At 42.6% G+C, this 19,307-nt stretch overlaps 1 protein-coding gene across 1 annotated transcript in view; it reads left to right on the forward strand.

Annotated features, from left to right (window-relative positions):
* The window catches only part of SLC22A3 (solute carrier family 22 member 3), a 98,728-nt gene that overhangs the window by 36,057 nt on the left and 43,364 nt on the right, over positions 1–19,307 (forward strand). Inside the window, exons 2-5 of the mRNA XM_002690372.7 lie at positions 2,158–2,261; positions 4,472–4,626; positions 6,263–6,431; positions 7,277–7,394. Coding sequence (XP_002690418.1) covers positions 2,158–2,261; positions 4,472–4,626; positions 6,263–6,431; positions 7,277–7,394 — 546 coding nt within the window. The remainder of the gene's footprint in view (positions 1–2,157; positions 2,262–4,471; positions 4,627–6,262; positions 6,432–7,276; positions 7,395–19,307) is intronic.

Genomic DNA, 19,307 nt, shown 5'->3' on the forward strand with positions numbered 1-19,307 from the left:
TTTGACATTGGCTGATATCAGCATATTTTCTGAGTCAGAATGTTTTCTCTGGCAGTTAAATCTCCTGTTTGATTTCTGAGATTTTACATACTTTAATTGTAATTGCATTCTTTACATGCTTAATTCCAATGAGAAATTATTTCAGATGAATAATCACCTGCAAGTTTACTTAAAATGAAATTGTCGTGCCTTGAAAAACCAGCACCTATATTGACGATAAATCCCTTTTAAGTTACAACTTCTATGCCTATATGTGTATTTTCTTACTTCTTTGGGGGCCTCCCTGGCGCCTCAGACGGTAAAGAATCCACCTGCAATGCAGGAGACCCGGGCTCAATCCCTGGGTCGGGAAGATCCCCTGGAAAAAGGAATGGCACTCCACTGCAGTATTCTTGTCTGGAGAATTCCAGGGACAGAGGAGCCTGGCGGGCTATAGCCCATGGGGTCGCAAAGAGTCAGACATGAGAATCTTACTTCTTTGGTCTCCATAAATCTTTTCAGTAGCTCTATGAAGTGGGACACCTACTACTGCCCCGAGTCTTCTTTTTTCCAGCTTCTTTTTTTTCAGCCACACTTAACCAGTTTAAGTGGTTAAAATGCTAAGATAACTTAGTTTCTAAAGCACTATGATGCCACCTGGACCACATATTGAACATCTACTATGCTTTGTTCTATATTTCAGATGTTGGAGGAGCGCAAGCTACAAATCAGCTTCCAGCGTCTTTTTTTCCAGCTGTATTAGTCAACAGGTCATACATTAGCTATGGGACCAAGACAAGAACTCAGGTTCTATAAGTAAATATTGCAGTTTGCTTATGAATATGTATCTATAAGACCACTCATAATTCTTATCCCAATAACATTAATTTTTGTGTCGCACTGCCGTCTAGAGCAGTGCTCTTCATGTTGGGGCAAGCGTGCCATTTGCCTCAGGTGTAAAGAGATGGTCATGCGGTGGGGGGTCTGGATTCTTCAAAAGGAATCAGCTTTCAGAGCCTCAGCTCACACATGTCCAAAATGGATGTCTGAGGATATGTCGCTGATGAGGATAAAGGTCTTTTCTTAATGTCCTTCCCCTTTGCAAAAGGACTCCTACCTCTCTCCCATCTTACTATGATGTACTGACCTGGGGTTTTAAAACCTGTGGGGAACCAGTGGGGCAATTTGGAGTACTGGTAAGGAAGTAACTAGGAAAGAAAGCAAATGACCTGAATGATTTGATTGAACACCTTTTTATAAGCCTGGTGGTTTCCATTTCTTTTCTGACAGCAAGACTGGGAGTCTTAAATGGCAAGTTGGCTAACAGAAAAGTTAGAAATGATTTTATTGATGGATTGTTCTGTGAATCTTGGCATTGAGAAAAAGCAATAAGAATCGGGTAACAATCCTGTAACAAAACTCTCTCCATTCCCATTAATTTATTTATACAGATAAGTTTTCTTGGCATATAAATTTTTAAAATGAAAAATCAGGAATAGAATTGATGTTGAGCCCTAACTCATTCTAGTAAGAAACAACCTTCAACCACAGATTTCATGAGCTAGCTGGAAAACCCCGAGCTTTCTTAACCTTATTCTAGAAACGGGGAGGTGCATTTCCAACAAAACTTTACTCCTGATAGGACTTGTTTTTCAAGATTCATCTTATCTTACATGTTTATATCATGTTCTAAAAGTAACTAGAATGTAACCCCATCAGAAAAGATTCTAATATTTAGAAACATTATCTCAGGACAAAAGTTAATTGTCAATTTGTATACATAACACAATATTTTCTATATAAAATATTAGGATATATCCATGTGTGAATGACACTAAGAATTCAAAGAGGAGAAAGATTGGGGTCAAATTTTAGACTATTGCAGAACTTGTTTTCGCTGGATGATGGTAGGTGTCACATGGCTACAGTACTGTACTGGGTACTGTTGGGAGAATGATTTTAAAATGTCAGCATTTATAGTGTACTGAAAATTCCCTCGATGGCAGATAGTGAAACTGATAAAGAAGACACATATTGCTGTAAAAGCATCTATGTGATACACTTAAGAGTTTTTATTTAAGGAGCATGTGAGAAAAAATGTTTAAGGATACAAAAGATCAGGTGTTTTGAGGAGGAGCATTGCCACGGATCTCTCATGGGTTTTCTTTGTCTCCCCAGTTTGACCTCGTGTGTGTCAACGCTTGGATGCTGGATCTCACACAAGCCATCCTGAACCTGGGCTTCCTGGCCGGGGCGTTCACCTTGGGCTATGCAGCGGACAGGTAGGCATGGGTAAGACAGCCACTTCACGTCTAAAAGATGGTGTATACCTGTGTAGAGGAAGATGTTTCACGTTAACTATTAGGAAGCTATGCTTTCTACATTTGGAAAAGAGTCTTCATGCCCCCACTCTTGATGCTGAACACCTGTTTGGTTGGACTAATTCTTTCCTTCTTCTTAAACTGCATCTCCTTACCCCTTGAACTGTACAACCCACTGGGGCTGCTCCGCTTGGGTCTGAACACATCTGAGAGCGAACATAGACCAGCAAGGCAGTGACTTTGTGTCTGGGCCGAGGGCTGGCTTGGCTGGACGCTCTGGAGATAATTCCATGCACTTCAGTAACTCCCTAGTTGTGGTTTGATTGATTTAGTCATAAAGTCAGCCCCTTACAAATTTGTTTCATTCAATTTAAAAATGGTCACCCCAGCTCAGGAGGGTCTCTTACAGAGCTGCCAACAGCAATTAATTAGTGAATTCCAACAAAATGCCCCAAATCCTGTAGGCAATTGGTCGTTGTTTGACCAGACCAAGACTTCAAAATGGGTAGAACCTTTGGTTTCTGCTCCTTCATCTTCTTTTTCTTGAGCTGTTCCCCAGCCCTCCTCAACATGAGATGTCTCCCTAATCCTCTGGGTCTGGTGCTGTTCCCCCTCTCTTATCTGTGTCTTTCCTACTTCCTGCTTCCAGCCTTTTCGAGTCATCTTTTCTTCCTTAATCCCCTCTCATCCCCCACATCACTCTCTCCCCTAGGTGGCTGCCATTTGGGTTTGCTTTTTAGGATTTCAATATGTATTTCTTTCATTTTGTTGTTTCTCTTTCTAATTTAAACATTAGGTTTTGCTTCTGCGTGTTTCTCTTTTACAGTCAGTAAAAGTATCTTCAAACTACAGTAAATCAGCTACTGGGGGGAGGTGGGCTTTTCCTACTTGTATTCCAGGAGGGGCTGGGCTCCTGACCTCGGAGATGACCTGGTGCTCTGGGGAGGAAGACAGAGTCGTGCATGTTCCTTTGCCCCGCCTAAGGGCTGACCGTCTTTCAACTCCTTCAATCTCACAGTCTTGAAGGAAAGGACAAGAAACAATGGAGTAGGTCACCTATCTGTAAGGGGCTTCCCAGGTGGCTCAGTGATCAAGAATCTGCCTGCCAATGCAAGAGATGCAGGTTTGATCCCTGTTCAAGAAGATCCCCTGGAGGAGGCAACCCACTCCAGTATTCTTGCCTGGGAAATCCCATGGACAGAGGAGCCTGGCGGGCTACAGTCCATGGAGTTTCAAAGAGTCAGACATGACTTAGTGACTGAGCAAGCATACATCCAAATTCCTGGCCCGTCATAGGTACCTCTTATATTTATGGAAATATTATTATATATCCAGGGCATTTCTAATCCAAGGTTTGAAAATGGTGTGGCTTAAATGAAAAGCCAATGCATACATTAATGGCAGATACCTGGATATTCAACACGAAGGACTCTATCTTCCTTTTCCCTGCCTCCCCTTCTGCCCTGCAGTATTCTTTCCTGGGAAATCCCATGGACGGAAGAGCCTGGAGGGCTACCACCCGCAGGGTCACAAAAGAGTCAGACACAACTTATCAACTAAAGAACATGTCTGCAGGAGGACAGTAGGAAAGGCAGAGAATGAATTAAAGTAAATTCATTCAAAAGTGGTAAACTGAGACCACTTTTATCTCCACTGTGAAGCAAGAAACTGTGTGAATTTGATGGAAATTTCTCAGGAAATTCACCCCAAGTTGCATGACTGGTGTATGGTTGAGCCAAGATGGAAGGCCAGGCCTCTTGGCCGCCATGACCATTTCCGCTTCTTTCTGTGCCTCTCCTTCTGACTCCACCCACAGAAATGCTAGGAAGTGTCCAAGCTGCCACCAGGGAGATCGTATGGGAGAAAATATTGTGGATGAGGGCATGAAGAGATAGAGAAGCTTATCTCTTTTGGAAACTGCAGTCCCAAAGGATGCATCCTGTGCTTTAAATTTCATAATGTCACTTCAGAGGCATATGTTTTTATTTGCCCAAGTTTTGCTATAAAGCAAAACGTAGCACTTTCCATAATCCTTGACATAGTGATCAGGAACTTCTAGGAGACAAAAGTTCTGCACTTGAAGTTCTTTTAACAACACTTACAATGATAGTCTTCTCATCGTGTTGAAAAAAACGTTTAAGGTAATCTCTTCCTCTTTGATTCTCAAAAAGGTACGGCCGAATAGTCATTTACTTGCTATCGTGTTTCGGTGTTGGCGTCACTGGTGTCGTGGTGGCGTTTGCTCCCAATTTCCCCGTGTTTGTGATCTTCCGCTTCCTACAAGGCGTGTTCGGAAAGGGGACATGGATGACCTGCTACGTGATCGGTAAGACCTGGCTTCGTCTCCTGGTGTGTTTGAGAATCAGGGTTTGGGGGTGAGAAGTGCGGCTGCTCAGCCTTCCTCCGGCAAGTCTGATGCCGCTTCACTCCTACTGCAGTGGTTACTCCTGCCACATAGGAGGGTGAGAGACAAGCCGTCGAGTCTTTAGAAATTAAAATTCCCACCATTGTATTTGGTATATATTATGTACATATGTGAAAACCAAATATGAAATATCACAAAAAACTGGGGTGAACCACTTTCTAGCACTTTCTAGTCATACTGTTGTTGCATGCTTTCTCACTTTGCTTTCTTCTTTCTTTTTCTCATTTATTTTTGGCTGCACTGGGTTCGCGTTGCTGTGCGTGGGCCGCTCTCGAGTTGCGGTGCACAGCTTCTGTTCACGGCGGCTTCTCTGGTTGTGGAGCGTGGGCTCCAGGGAGCTTGGGCTTCAGTCGTCGCAGCACATGGACTCAGTAGTTACAGCTCGTGGGTTGCAGGGCGCAGGCTCAGAAGCTGTGGCACCTGGACTTAATTGACCCATGGCGTGGGGGATCTTTCCAGATCAGGGATCGAACCGGTGTCCCCTGTATTGGCAGGCAGATTCTTAACCACTGGACCACCAGGGAAGCCCTTGCTTTGCTTTCTCAGAGATTAATTTTAGTTCCTTGAAACATTTTAAAAGCATTTTCCATGTATTTCTATGACACAGTGTGAGCTAACATTGCTGTGCTCCCAAATATTATTCCTTTGATTCTATTCCTTGCACACAAGTGGAGCACTTTTTACCACACAGGAGATACGACCTGAACACGAGAGCTTCATTTGTAAAGCTTTGCTATCTTCTATACCCAGAAAGATGGGCTTCTGAAGAAAAACTTCTCTTTGCTCCTTGCTCCTGTTACTGGAGAAGGTCCTGGCTGTTCTCTTTCCAGTCGTGTCTGGGATGGGCACCTTCTCAGAGTCACAGTGGATTTGTGACCAGGGAAACGTGAAGCCTTTTCTTGGATTATCACTCCAGACCTGTGGGCTTCCACTCTCTTCTGTTACTGCCAGACGATCCCTCTTTGGGGTGCCCACTTTGGGGATCTTTTGGATCTTTTTCGTGGGTGGGGAAGAAGAGAGAGAGCTGGGGGCCCTAATGGTTGATGACCGGCATAGGCAGGGTAACTTCTATGAAGCGTTTTTAAGGAAACCTCAGTCTCAGTGAATTTTCCTAGTTGTGCTCTTAGGACAGCAGTAAGGGAGCATACCCCAGGATGATCAGAATGGAATTAGGGGCAGATAGAAACCAATAGATTCCATATGCAAAGCAGGAGCTGCAGGAGACGCGGATTCAGTCCCTGGATTGGGAAGATCCCCTGGAGAAGGATATGGCAACCCCCTTCAGTACTCTTGCCTGGGAAATCCCATGCACCGAGGAGCCTGGTGGGCTACAGTCCATGGGGGTGCAAAGAGTCAGACAAGACCGAGTGACTGAGCATGCACTGGATTTGACCAGAGGGCTTGGGAGCACAGTGAACACCGCACAGTATCCTGGTGATACTGACGGACGGGTGTAACAGGTGTAATGTCTTTGTCTCTTTCTTTGTTTTAGAACTGATATTGAGCTTCCCTAACCTCTGTGTTTATTTTCCTTCAGTGACTGAAATAGTAGGTTCAAAGCAAAGAAGGATTGTGGGAATAGTGATTCAAATGTTCTTCACCCTTGGAATCATAATTCTTCCTGGAATCGCCTACTTTATCCCCAATTGGCAGGGGATCCAGCTAGCCATCACACTGCCCAACTTTCTCTTCCTCCTTTATTACTGGTAATTTGATTTTGGTCATTATCAAATTTATTCTTACTCAACAGACACTTAGAATGAATGCTTCTAAGCAAACATGGACATAAAGGAGATTACGGAGACGTCTAACATCTCCAGAAATGGGCTTTGAGAACTTCTAGAGAATTTTCAGAGGTTATTTATTGATTGATTTTTGGCTAATTCTTTTTATTAAATTATAAAATTCCGAAATACATTTAAAGTAGAGTATTAATTATGTTTTGTTATTTTGTAGCATTTTTAGGAAAACCATGAGGCAACAGACTGTACCTGCCAGTATTTCAACATGCAGTTTAAATGCAGTGAACAAGATTGCTTCTCTGTATATTTTACTAAGCAAACTAATGTTACTCAGGAGTTCTCAGGGGAATGAGAAAATGTTAAGAGCCTCAGAAAATTAAATTATCAGAAAATTATAGGTGTAGGCATTTGATTCTTGTTATTTTAATATTTTAATTATTCCTCTAATTTAATTTTAGTGTATGAGCAAATCAGTTTACATAAATCAGGTTCTCAACCTTTTCCTAAATGCTCATTAAATCCCAATTCTTTTCTTCTATGTAATTGAGGACGTGTATTCTAATATAGCTTTCTTGCAAAAGCAATGTAATATTGATTTATTTTGTCATGAGCAATGATTCAGTTGTCCAGTGAGCATTTTTTCCTTCCACTATAAGCTTGCAAAGGTAATTTACGTTTCAGAGAGCTAATTCTAAGCTCTCAGAATCTTCTAAGTATGTATCTAATTATAAGATCCATTTTGAATGAAACTCAAGTCATAAACTTTTGAAATTCACAAGTGTAACTCAAGAAAGACTTCTTCTCATTAGGGTTGTTCCTGAATCTCCCCGCTGGCTGATTACTCGGAAGAAAGGAGATAAAGCCTTAAAAATTCTGAGGAGCATTGCCAAATGCAATGGGAAATACCTCTCGCCAAATTACTCAGAGGTAATTTTACATATTACTGGTAACAAGTCTTGTTAAAGTGCGTGAATTAATTTCTCACACACGTATCATCAAACATCTGACTAATCATTGATAATTTGACTTAAAAAAAGAAAACCTTGGGAGGAATCATAGAAGTAATTGCAGAGTAACTATAGTGTTATAGCTGAAGTGAACTGGTCATTTAGTCCATATGTTAATAGTTGTACCAAATTACTAGATCTCATAGTAATTAACCATTCATTCACCTTAATTGCACAAACTATAAATCTTTTCTTAACATTCAATTTTAGTCTAAAGTTTTGTTTTTAAATTTAGTCTTGCAAATATTATCTATGTCAAGCAGAGCTTGGACAAAGATGTAATGTTTCAGCCTTTAAACTTGTAGATGCTAGGCAGTCTGCCCTCCCTCCCATCTTCCTTTCCATCTTTCCATCATCCCTTCCCTCAGCAAAGGCATTTTGGATCCCTCTGTATCACTGCATGGAGAGAAAAGAGAGGTGATGTATTAAAAGCTCATTCTTGGAAGATTCTCAATATGCTGTTGATATATATATATATATACATATATATATATATATATATATATATACACACACATATATTTGAAACAATGCCTGAATAATTAGAGAGTAGCATCTAAAAAAAGGATTTTGCTTTAGAGGCAAAGACTCAGTGGATGCAGAATAACAGAAGGATTACTATAAGAGGATATTTAAGAAGAATTTTTAATATTAATATTGCTAATGTTGTTTTCTTTTGCAGCATTCAGTTTGTTTAGTTAGAAAAGTTCTGATAAAAATGGGTTTTGTGGGTTTTATTGTCAACTCCTTAGCTTCGTAGCTCCCTAGAGCCTGGTCAGGTATATTTGGATTTCTGCCTTCTTTCACTCGTACTTAAGTGGCAAGCAGTGAGCTCTGTGTTTACAAAGGTTTCAACGGACCAGTTGTCACTGTTGAAAGCAGATTCGTGATGAATTGGATTGGCCAAAAAGTTCACCTTACAAACCCCAATGAACTTGCTGGCCAACCCAATACCTTGAGGTTTGTTGTTTAGCTGCTCAGTCATGTCAGACTCTTTGAGACCTTATGGACTGTAACCCACCAGGCTCCTCTGTCCATGGGATTTTCCAAGCAGTAATACGGGAGTGGTTGCCATTTCCTTCTCCAGGGGATCTTCCTGACCCAGGGATCCACCTTGTGTCTCCTGCATGGGCAGGTGGGTTCTCTACCACTGAGCCACCTGAGACACTCACCTTGAGGTTTACAGATCATAAAATAAATGGTAAAGAGAAAACATGTCTGTTGACCATGAAGACAAGTCGATGCTTGTCATTGTTTGAGTACATTTCAGCTATGCTTTTAGGGGAAAAGTCATCCCACTGCCTCTCAGCTTGTAGTGGTCATGCAAGCTGTCGGGCTTCACAGCTGGATCAAATGTATGGTACTTTGTGCTCAGTTTTAGTGGCCAAATGAGTATTTTTGCTATTCATGCAATGAGTACAATGAAGGCATTGTGCATGTCGTCCCAGAGCGTAAGGTCTAAAGCAAGGTTTTAAGACTATAGAAAAATAATATGTCCTCATGGCTTATGAAAGGATGCCGCATTAACCAGCCACATCACGTGTTACATGAGTCTTTCTGAGAGGCCCTGGGATGGTTCACGAGAACAGCTGCTGTTCCATGTCCTGTGAGTGTCCAGCCCAATGCTCACTGACTCGCTTTGAGTTCATGAGCAGGCTAGCAATCATTTCAGCAGGGAGATACTTAAACACGCTACATGGTTTTGGTTGTGAAAGATCATGAACAGTGGGTTTGGTGACTTCCAAGACACTGGAACTCGAGTTTTTGCAGTTAGATGATTTCCATTTAAAAGTCAGATTTGAATTAAACTTCAGTTTCTCTGGGGAATTGACTCCAGCATCCTGACTACCAGTGTAGGCTTAGGATCCTAGTTACTGATCATTTTGGTTGATAAGCCTCTCTGGTCTTTTTAATCTGTAGGTTCACTCTTGTTTTTCTAGCAGCTTTGGGGGTGGAGAATGCTAGGGTTGAGATCTTAGTTTACAGATCAGAGACTGAACCCAAGACCACTGCCTTGGAAGGCAGATTCTTAACCACTGGACCACCCGGGAAGTCCCTTGTTCTTTTCACATTGGTTGCCTACATTCTCAAAAAGTAATCAATACATTGTGGATTATGGGTTTTTTAAGCCTGCTTATGACCTCCTGGATTTATACATACTGTGTATGTTCGGTCTTTTGTTTTTGTTATTATCCTTATTGATGCTCAAATCGTCCCTGTCTTTGGACAGATAAGGTTCATCTTCCTTGGTTCCTGAGTCTGTCTGCCACACCTTCAGTAGTTTCTGAATGCTTCCTTGCTTGTTAGCATCATGAGATTTTCCAAGCTTGTCTTGTAAGCTCCAGTCTCATGCTTATAATCACCTGCTTGTCAAAGGGGGCTTCAATTTTTTAAACAAATGTCTTCAAACTGATCCTGTCCATCTCCAACCATTAAAAATTTTACAACATAAGCCAGAAGGCAAAGTATTATCTTTAAAAAGAAAAGGAATTTTGCATTTCAGTTTAAAATACCTTACTATAACTGATCAGTCAAATTATAGGCCAAACCATCTTTTTTTTTTTAATTTCAGAGATCTTAATGTTTCCACAAAGCTTGGTAATACGCAAAATGTCTCTTTCATTACTCAAAAATACTGGATAATAGTGCAGACATTTGATTTGAACTCCAATACCAGCATCAAAGCAGGATCCCATTATATTTTCTGAGTGGGGGAGAATGCTGTCAGTTACTCACATTTTGGTGACTCAAATGATTGTTGTCCATGTCAATGTTAGGGTCACCTTGAAACCTTATGTTCACATAATCACTTTACACCTTCAGAAACATTTCATTGCTTTAGCTGGTATCCCTGCTCCATGGGTATAATGCCATCAAGGCACCCATGCCCACTTTTCACAGAACCTCTCTTCTTCGATAAATCCTGACTTTTGGAAGAAGTTATTACCGAGTAAATGACCCTATCCTCCAAGACCTGTCCAAGTCCTGCCTCATCCTAGGGGCAGACATTCCAGGCTGCAGTGAAGCTAGAATGCATTAGAAAGAATCTTCTGGAATGCAAAGCTAGCAGCTGTACCTTCCTGTCATCACAAGAGCTTCAGCCACCTCCCAACCCTAGCCTATTCATCACTTCTCATAGGCCTGAGAAGCTGAAGTGGTAGGGGACCAGTTCAGAGCAGAATCTGTAAAGACATCGTGAGTTTCTGACCTCTCTCTTGCTCTTTCCATCTGCTGCAAGATCAGGACATCCCAAACTGGAGCTGTTCCTTCAGCGTGGGTCCAGAATGAGAAGAGCTACAGGGTGGAACGGCTGACCTAGGGCCTAGATATGGAATGTGGCCAAGAAATCATTGTTTCCTCAGTAAAAACTGTTGTCGGCTAAGTGTGTCTCAGTATGCTACAGAGATTTGAGGGTGTTTGTTTCTGCCGTCAAAGCTAACTAATGTAGCTGATCATAACAGTACTGGTTCAACTGCCAGAGTGGAGTTTGGTGATCCAACACAATTTTTGGCTATCTAGATGACACTGGATTGTAGTAGATTAGATTGCTGTTTGACATAGTAACATCTTCCCCCTCATTTCCGGGGAATGGAAGTACTTCCTGGCTCCATTGATGGTGGTCACAGCAATGTAACCTGCTTTGGTCTCAGATGGGTGGGGTGTATAGCCTGCCCTTCGATTTTGGGGATTGGTCATTCAGATTGCTTTGTCAATGATAGGTGACCAGATGTGATGTGGTAGAGTCAGGAAACATGCTTGCGTGCTTGGGCTTTGTCTCTGGGCTTCAGCCATCACTGTGAGAAGAACATTCCAGGCTCTCCTTCTGAGCATGCAGAAGACTAAGGGACATTTGGAGGAAAGCTGCTCTAGTGAAGTCTCCCGAAACCGGGATCAGCAATCTCCCAGGCAGCCCACAGATGAGTGAGCTCAATGAATGCTTATCGTTTTATATCATGATGCTTGTTGCACAGCATCATCTATCAGTAGTCAATGGATACGCTGATGAAATAGCCATTGTCACCTACTGACCTGGATTATACAATGACATCAGTAGTAACACTGGCAGCAGTTTTGGTTTCATTTTTTTTAAAGGATTTAAAAAAAAAATCCTTTTCCTAAAGATCCCTCTCTTCCCCCCTCCTCCTCCTCTTGTTTCTTAATGGGCTATGCTCATAGAAAATAGTAGATTACAATTCTAGTTAACAAAGAGCTAATACTACAGAACTGAATATGTCCACATTTGTTGGCAATATAGTCATGCCTCTATTGACTCAAAAACCTGTAAGGCTTGATTGTAATGTCCTTATTTTTATGATGTGCCTATATAGTTCATTCGGAGAAGGCAATGGAGGAAACAACAACCCCACTCCAGTACTCTTGCCTGGAAAATCCCATGGACAGAGGAGCCTGGTAGGCTGCAGTCCATGGGGTCGCTAAGAGTTGTACATGACTGAGTGACTTCACTTTCACTTTTTACTTTCTTGCGTTGGAGAAGGAAATGGGAACCCACTCCAGTGTTCTTGCCTGGAGTATCCTAGGGACGGGGGAGCCTGGTGGGCTGCCATCTATGGGGTCGCACAGAATCGGACACGACTGAAGCGACTTAGCAGCAGCAGCAGCAGCATATAGTTCATTGCTCATAGCTAATCACAGCTTGTTGAAATGTAAGTATCAGATGTTACACTGATGCTCATCCATGCAGAAACACACTCATGGGCAGTTCCTATGGTGACATGTTTGGGTAGCTTTAAGAACTGGTACTTGAGCTTTCTGACCACAAGGGGACCATCATCGGTGTAAACAATCCCACTCTGATATATTTCCAAAATGGAATTTATTAAAACCTCATTAGAAAGGGTCAGGCTAGTTTTTCAATTACCTTGGTTACCAGAGAGACTTCCAACACTTAATAGCTGCCATGTAGCCTACATTTTAATGAACCATCACAGAAGCATCAATATTACTGCAGAGAGGGACTTTCCAGCTTTGGGAACATCTGTTTGTGACATTTCCTTTCAAAGGGGGTTTTTTATAAATGTAATTTTGGTTTTTCCAAAAGAGGAACCATACCGTGATTCCAGCTGTCAAGAAGCCCATGTGAGCTCTTTGACTTCATACAGAATAAATGATTTCATTCTACCAGCAAAGCCGTCGTCCTTAACATGACACATTAAAATGATTACTGTACTCATATATAGTGGAGCTATAGGTAACTTTGTTCTATAACCTTGTTCAGTATTTTCTAAGTCTCCTATAAATGTGTTATACTTCCATAGTTTAAAAAATAAGAAAGAGAAAAAAGTGATTACTGTAATATGATACTACCATGTTAGCTTTAATTTAGAATATTCTTGAATGCATAAAAAAATATCAAAACACTTCATATACCAAAGATAAAATGCACCTTTGACGCTGAGAATTAATTTAACCATGCCCTTACTTAAACATATCTTTGAAAATAGCCTGAGTTCTATAAATGGTGTATATTTTAATGGATTGTTCTAATTCATTCCCGTGTCTTTAATGTTTTGAAAATAAGAAGATATTACATAGCATGGGGAAAGTATTTGTTGCAATCCTTAAAAAGCCATAAACGCACTACTGAAGGACTGTTGAGTCCAGAGTGAGTTCCTTTCCCAAGTTGAGTGATGAAACAGTAAATTTCTTCCACTAAAGGAAACTGGACCTAAAAATCTTCCAGGTCTGAGGACTCTCATTAATTGGTACAGATCTCTAGGGAGAATGTTCCAGAGCATCCCATGGCTTTAATTGAACGAGAAATCCAAGTCACATATCCTTTGATGAATGAGATTTCCGCCCTGGAGCGAGCAAGGCAGATTTTCAGGGCACCTTCCTGGAGAGCAGTGTTTTGTGTGAGGAATCGTAGGAGACAGGCCTCTCCCCTCCCTGACACTCACCTGCCAGGGGCCCTCATGAAATAACCTGGCTGTATGCTTCTTGCTCTGAAGGCGTGAGAAGTATGATGTACATCAGAACTGTGAGAGAAAAGCACTCAGCATCAGTGTCATATAAATATAAATACGTGTGTGTGCGCTCAATTGTTCGGTCATGTCCAACTGTGTGCAACCCTATGGACTGTAGCCCACCAGGCTCCTCTGTTCATGGGATTTCCCAGGCAAGAATACTGGAGTGGGTTGCCGTTTCCCTCTCCAGGGGATCTTCTCGAGTCAGGGATCAAGCCCACATCTCTTGCATCTCCTGCATTAGCAGGCAGATTCTTTACCACTGTGCCACGTGGGAAGATACCCAGATAAAAATACAAATATATATCAATATATATGTACATACAGTGACATCAGTCAGTCCCAGCGTCTGAGGACGTCTTTCTAACAAGTAATGAGATCTGCAGGAGCCAGGACAACTAATGGACTCAGATGGTGACCAATAGGGTGCTCAATTGTCCTTGAGTGTCCAGGATTGGGAGATCTATAGGAAACTGAAGTTTCAAAGCTAAAGTCAGAGACAGTCTCAAGCGAACAGGGTGAGTTGGTCACCCTGTTACTAGGCTGGTCTTCACCTTCCCAGCTGTGCCCAAAGGTGGATGCCAAAGGTCTTCAGTTTCTGGCTTCACCGTCTCTCCCAGCCCACCAGGGACCCTGATGCCTACAAGAAGTCATGGGATGCCTGGCCTGTCTAGAGAATGGGACCTAGGATTTCCCAGTGTCAGATGCAAGCTGCGGGGCACCCCCTTTCCGCCAGGTGCCTACGGGCTTTCTCTTTCTTCCTCAATCCCTAGTTTCCTTTTAAACAACTAACTTTTCCAGCCTTGATCTGAAGGTCCGACATGAAGTGATATCCCTTCACACACACCTTACTGGTTGACATGCAGAACGCAGTACATATTTCATGTGTACAACTCAGTCCCCGGTTTCTTCTCTAGTTCTTCATCTGGACTTGAACTGTAGCTTGTTCCACTGAGGCCCTGGCCTCCTTTTACTTTCTTTTAAAAGTAGGATCGCTGCTTGTGTCTTTACTCATCCATCCATTGTCAGGGAGTCAGACGCCAGCCCTCTTGATCACTGGCCCCCCTGCTCTTTCTAGAGACGGCAGTGGCTGATCACCTGTTCCAGGTGGGTCCCACACAGGACAGCAATGCCAGAGACCCAAGTGTCCCCTTCCAGCCACTGGCCTCTCCACCTGGAGGAACGTTCTAGATCCAGACACAGAACCAAAGCACTTGCGTTCAGCTGGTCCACTCTCCCTAAAGCTGAAATACCAGCAAACTCTCCAGGCAAAATGACGCAGATTACAACAGTAGAGGGAGAGTTCCAAGCTTTACATCACTGTGACAGAGTCCTGTCAGCTCCTCATTCATTGGTTATGTAATCTGGGAACCAGGGAGCCCTCCCTTTCTCCTTCTCCAAAGCTGACCCTTTTCCTTGGAAACCATAGTCCTTGTCTTCCAGCCCCAGCACCCCTGTGGTAACACAGAGAAGCATTTGCCTTTTCCTGGCGTAGCTCAGGCCCTGGTGGCATCACAAACAAAATTAATTCAAATACAAAACGAAATGAATAAGCCACACAGGCTTCTTTTATTCTGTTCGTATTGCTTGCTCTTTTTTGTGAGAATTGTGAAAATGCCTGATTCAATTACTTTCATTCTGGGTCTTTCTCTCTCTGATCGAACAGAGTGAGTGTGCATCTGTTCCTGCTTTTTGAACACTTGCCGGGAGAGCGGTCGTCTACTGTGGTCTCTGAAATCCTGCATCTGTGTGTGAGAGAGGGAGACGGCAGCTTCCTCAAGTGTTTTGTTCCTGTGCCATCTGGCCCCCCGCTATGTTTCTGGCAAAATCAGTCTCTGCAATCCAAATTCCTGTGCTTCCCTACTGGGAATAAATGAGAAAATCCTAGTTCTTTGTGAGAGTGTTCTTTGCTGTGGAGGCCGCGATGGGCACGGCTTCCAGAACCCTGTACACCCACTCCCCGGCAGGAATTTCTGGGCGCTAACTCTTAAACCAGAGCTGCTGTTGCCATGACAGTTCTTCAACCCACTAGGAAAACTGCCTTTCTTCAAGAACTAATCCTAAGAAGAGCGATGCAGTCTGAGTGAAATCATTTAAATTCTCCAGGGCTCAGTTGATTGTTGGTGCACACAGATTGTTGGTGTGCACAGACATGCTTCTTTGATGTAGATAACCATGAGAATATTGTGCTAAATCCTGAGGGAGGAAACACACTGGGAGCCACTTGTTTCAATCCCTAGAGATCCCCTTCAGGTGGATGGTATAAAAGGTATCAGGTGCTAGGTTTTTAGGGGCTAAATCTTCCCTTCCCTGGAGAAAATAAAAATTAATATCCATCTACTTTGGCCACGTGATGGGAAGAGCCAACTCAGTGGAAAAGACTCTTAATGCTGGGAAAGACTGAAGGCAAAACACTGAGATGGTTGGATGGTATCACTGACTCAAAGACATGAGTTTGAGCACACTCTGGAAGACAGTGGAGGACAGAGGAGCCTGGCATGCTGTGGTCCTTGGGGTCACAAAGAGTTGGACACAACGTAGCGACTGAACAACAACACCATCAACAAAAACAGGCGGCTGGATGAAGAACATCCAGATTGTGTTGGCATAGCAATGCTTCTTCATGTGGATACAGATACAGAAGGGACAAAGCCCATGCAATCTGGAGATGGCTATATTTCTTGGTTTAGAACAAATAATATGGATCTCTGCTGTCTTCATTTTTCTCTGAATCTGGTGCTTTTGGAGGAAAGGAAGTATAATTTCATGTACAAAAAGAGGACCTGATTGAGAGCAAGCCTTCCTTCTCCAAATAATGGATGTATGTTTCTTAAGGTGGCTGAATAAAGGAAGCTTTAAAGAGTGATGCTGAGTCACTTCAGTCGTGTCTGACTCTGTGCGACCCCAGAAACGGCAGCCCACCAGGATGCCCCGTCCCTGGGATTCTCCAGGCAAGAACACTGGAGTGGGTTGCCGTTTCCTTCTTCAATGCATGAAAGTGAAAAGTGAAAGTGAAGTCGCTCAGTTGTGTCCGACCCTCAGCGACCCCATGGACTGCAGTCTTCCAGGCTCCTCCATCCATGGGATTTTCCAGGCAAGAGTACTGGAGTGGGGTGCCATTTCCTTCTCCTTGAAGAGTGAAGATGTTCTTATATCCTTCCCAGGAAAAGAACTTAGGGAATGTTGGTGGAAATGGCTTGAACCAAGGACACTTTTATGCTAGAAGAGTAGATCTTTGTTACCATCCCTAGGAATATATTTGCTACTTGGAAGAAAATCAGTGACTATTCTAGACAGTGTATTAAAAAGCAGAGTTGTCACTTTGCCAACAAAGGTCTGTCTAGTCAAAGCTATGATTTTTTCAGTAGTCATGTATAGATGTGACAGTTGGACCATAAAGAAGGCTGAGCACCGAAGAACTGATACTTTTGAATTGTGCTGGAGAAGACTCTTGACAGTCTCTTGGACAGCAAGGAGATCAAACCAGACAATCCTAAAGGAAATTAACACTGAATATTCATTGGAAGGACTGATGCTGAAGCTGAAGCTCTAATACTTTGGCCACCTGATGCGAAGAACTGACTCATTAGAAAAGACCCTGGTGCTGGGAAAGATTGAAGGCAGGAGGAAAAGGGGATGACAGGGGATGAGATGGTTGGATGGCATCACTGACTCAAGGAACATGAGTTTGAGAAAACTCCAGATGGTGAAGGTCAGGGAAGCCTGGCGTGCTGCAGTTCATGGGGTTGCAAAGAGTCAGACACAACTTAACGACTGAACAACAACAGAGGACTGAGCATGGAGGGTGACTAGAGAGGAGCAGTCTTGCTAACACACTCCTGCCTCCCAGCAGATGTGATCTCAGCCCAGAGCTAATGGAAGAATTCTGTGGCAGTCTGCCCAGTGGGCCACTGATTCTTGGGAACCATCAAGTTACTGCCAAAGTCCAAAAATCCTTTACAACCAAGTCTTGTCTGTAAAAGGAATGAATACATCTTGGATCAGTTCAATTCAGTGGCTCAGTTGTGTCCGACTCTTTGTGACCTCATGGACTGCAGCACACATCTTCTCTGTCCATCACCAGCTTCCGGAGCTTGCTCAAACTCATGTCCATCAAGTCAGTGATGCCATCCAACCATCTGATCCTCTGTCATCCCCTTCTCCTCCTGCCTTCAATCTTTCCTAGCATTAGAGTCTTTTCCAATGAGTCAGCTCTTTGCATCAGGTGGCCAAAGTATTGGAGGTTCAGCTTCAGCATCAGTCCTTCCAATGAATATTCAGTGTTGATTTCCCTTAGGATTGTCTGGTTTGATCTCCTTGCTGTCCAAGAGACTTTCAAGAGGTACTTCTCTAACACTACAAATGGAAGGCATCAATTCTTCAGTGCTCAGCTTTCTTTATGGTCCAACTCTCACATTCATTCATGACTACTGGAAAAACCATAGCTTTGATTAGTTCGACCTTTGTTGGTAAAGTAATGTCTCTGCTTTTTAATATGCTGTCTAGGTTTGTCATAGCTTTCCTTCTAGGGAGCAAGTATCTTTTAATTTCATGGCTGGAGTTACCATCTGAAGTGATTTTGGAGCCCAAGAAAATAAAGTCTCTCACTGTTTCCATTGTTTCCCCATCTATTTGCCATGAAGTGATGGGACCGGATACAATGATCTTAGTTTTTTGAATGTTGACTTTTAAGGCAGTTTTTTCACTCTCCTCTTTCACTTTCGTCAAGAGGCTCATTAGTTCCTCTTTGCTTTCCACCATAAGGGTGGTGTCATCAGCATGTCTGAGGTTATTGATATTTTTCGCGGCGATCTTGATTCCAGTTTGTGCTTCATCAGTCCAACATTTCACATGATGTACTCTGCATATAAGTTATACAACATCTACTTATGCTTCATTGACTATGCTAAAGCCTTTGACTGTGTGAATCACAACAAACTGGAAAATTCTTCAAGAAATGAGAATACCAGACCGCCTTACCTGCCTCCTGAGAAATCTGTATGCAGGTCAGGAAGCAGCAGTTAGAACCAGACATGGAACAATGGACTGGTTCCAAATTGGGAAAGGAGTATGTCAAGGCTATACATTGTAACCCTGTTTATTTAACTTATATGCAGAGTACATCTTGTATAAATATGTACTATTTTCTCGGATGAAAACAGAAGCTGTTGTGATGGATACTGACTAATGAATTGAAAGGCATTATTAAATTCACAGTAAATCTGTGTTATGTTGAATTCTCAGTGAACAGAAGTAAAACCACAGTTGCTTCTCTGGTGGCTCAGATGGTAAATAATCTTCTTGCAATGCAAGAGACACAGGTTTGATCCCTGGGTCAGGAAGAGCCCCTCGAGAAGGAAATGGCAACCTACTCCAGTATTCTTGCCTAGAGAATTCCATGGACAGAGGAGTCTGGCAGGCTATAGTCAATGGGGTCTCAAAGAGTTGGACATGACTGAGCAACTGACACTTTTTCACTTTCCTATCATTTGGGCAACCATTAAATTCTTTGACATTAACCAGGAGTTCTCATACTCAATTAGGATGGGAGTCACTGATCAGGAAGCAGAAATAGCATTAGTTTCCATTTGTTGAACAATCGTTTCCTGAGCTCTCAGAGTTCAAGTTGTATGCAGTTCTCAGGAAAGCCCTCACTCCACAGAAACTTGATAAACAATATTCTTGATTTAAAAAAAAAAACTTCCAAGATTCATTCACTTTTTTGATTCAATAAAATAGACCCGCTTTTCTATATTCTGCTCTTTCACTGACATTAAGCACAAGTCACACTTGTGCAGTTGTAAGGGTTGAACAACTTGGTTGGTGTACAGTTGTTGCACCATTTCTCA

Source organism: Bos taurus, chromosome 9 (assembly GCF_002263795.3).
Source record: "Bos taurus isolate L1 Dominette 01449 registration number 42190680 breed Hereford chromosome 9, ARS-UCD2.0, whole genome shotgun sequence".
NCBI classification, from domain to species: domain Eukaryota; kingdom Metazoa; phylum Chordata; class Mammalia; order Artiodactyla; family Bovidae; genus Bos; species Bos taurus.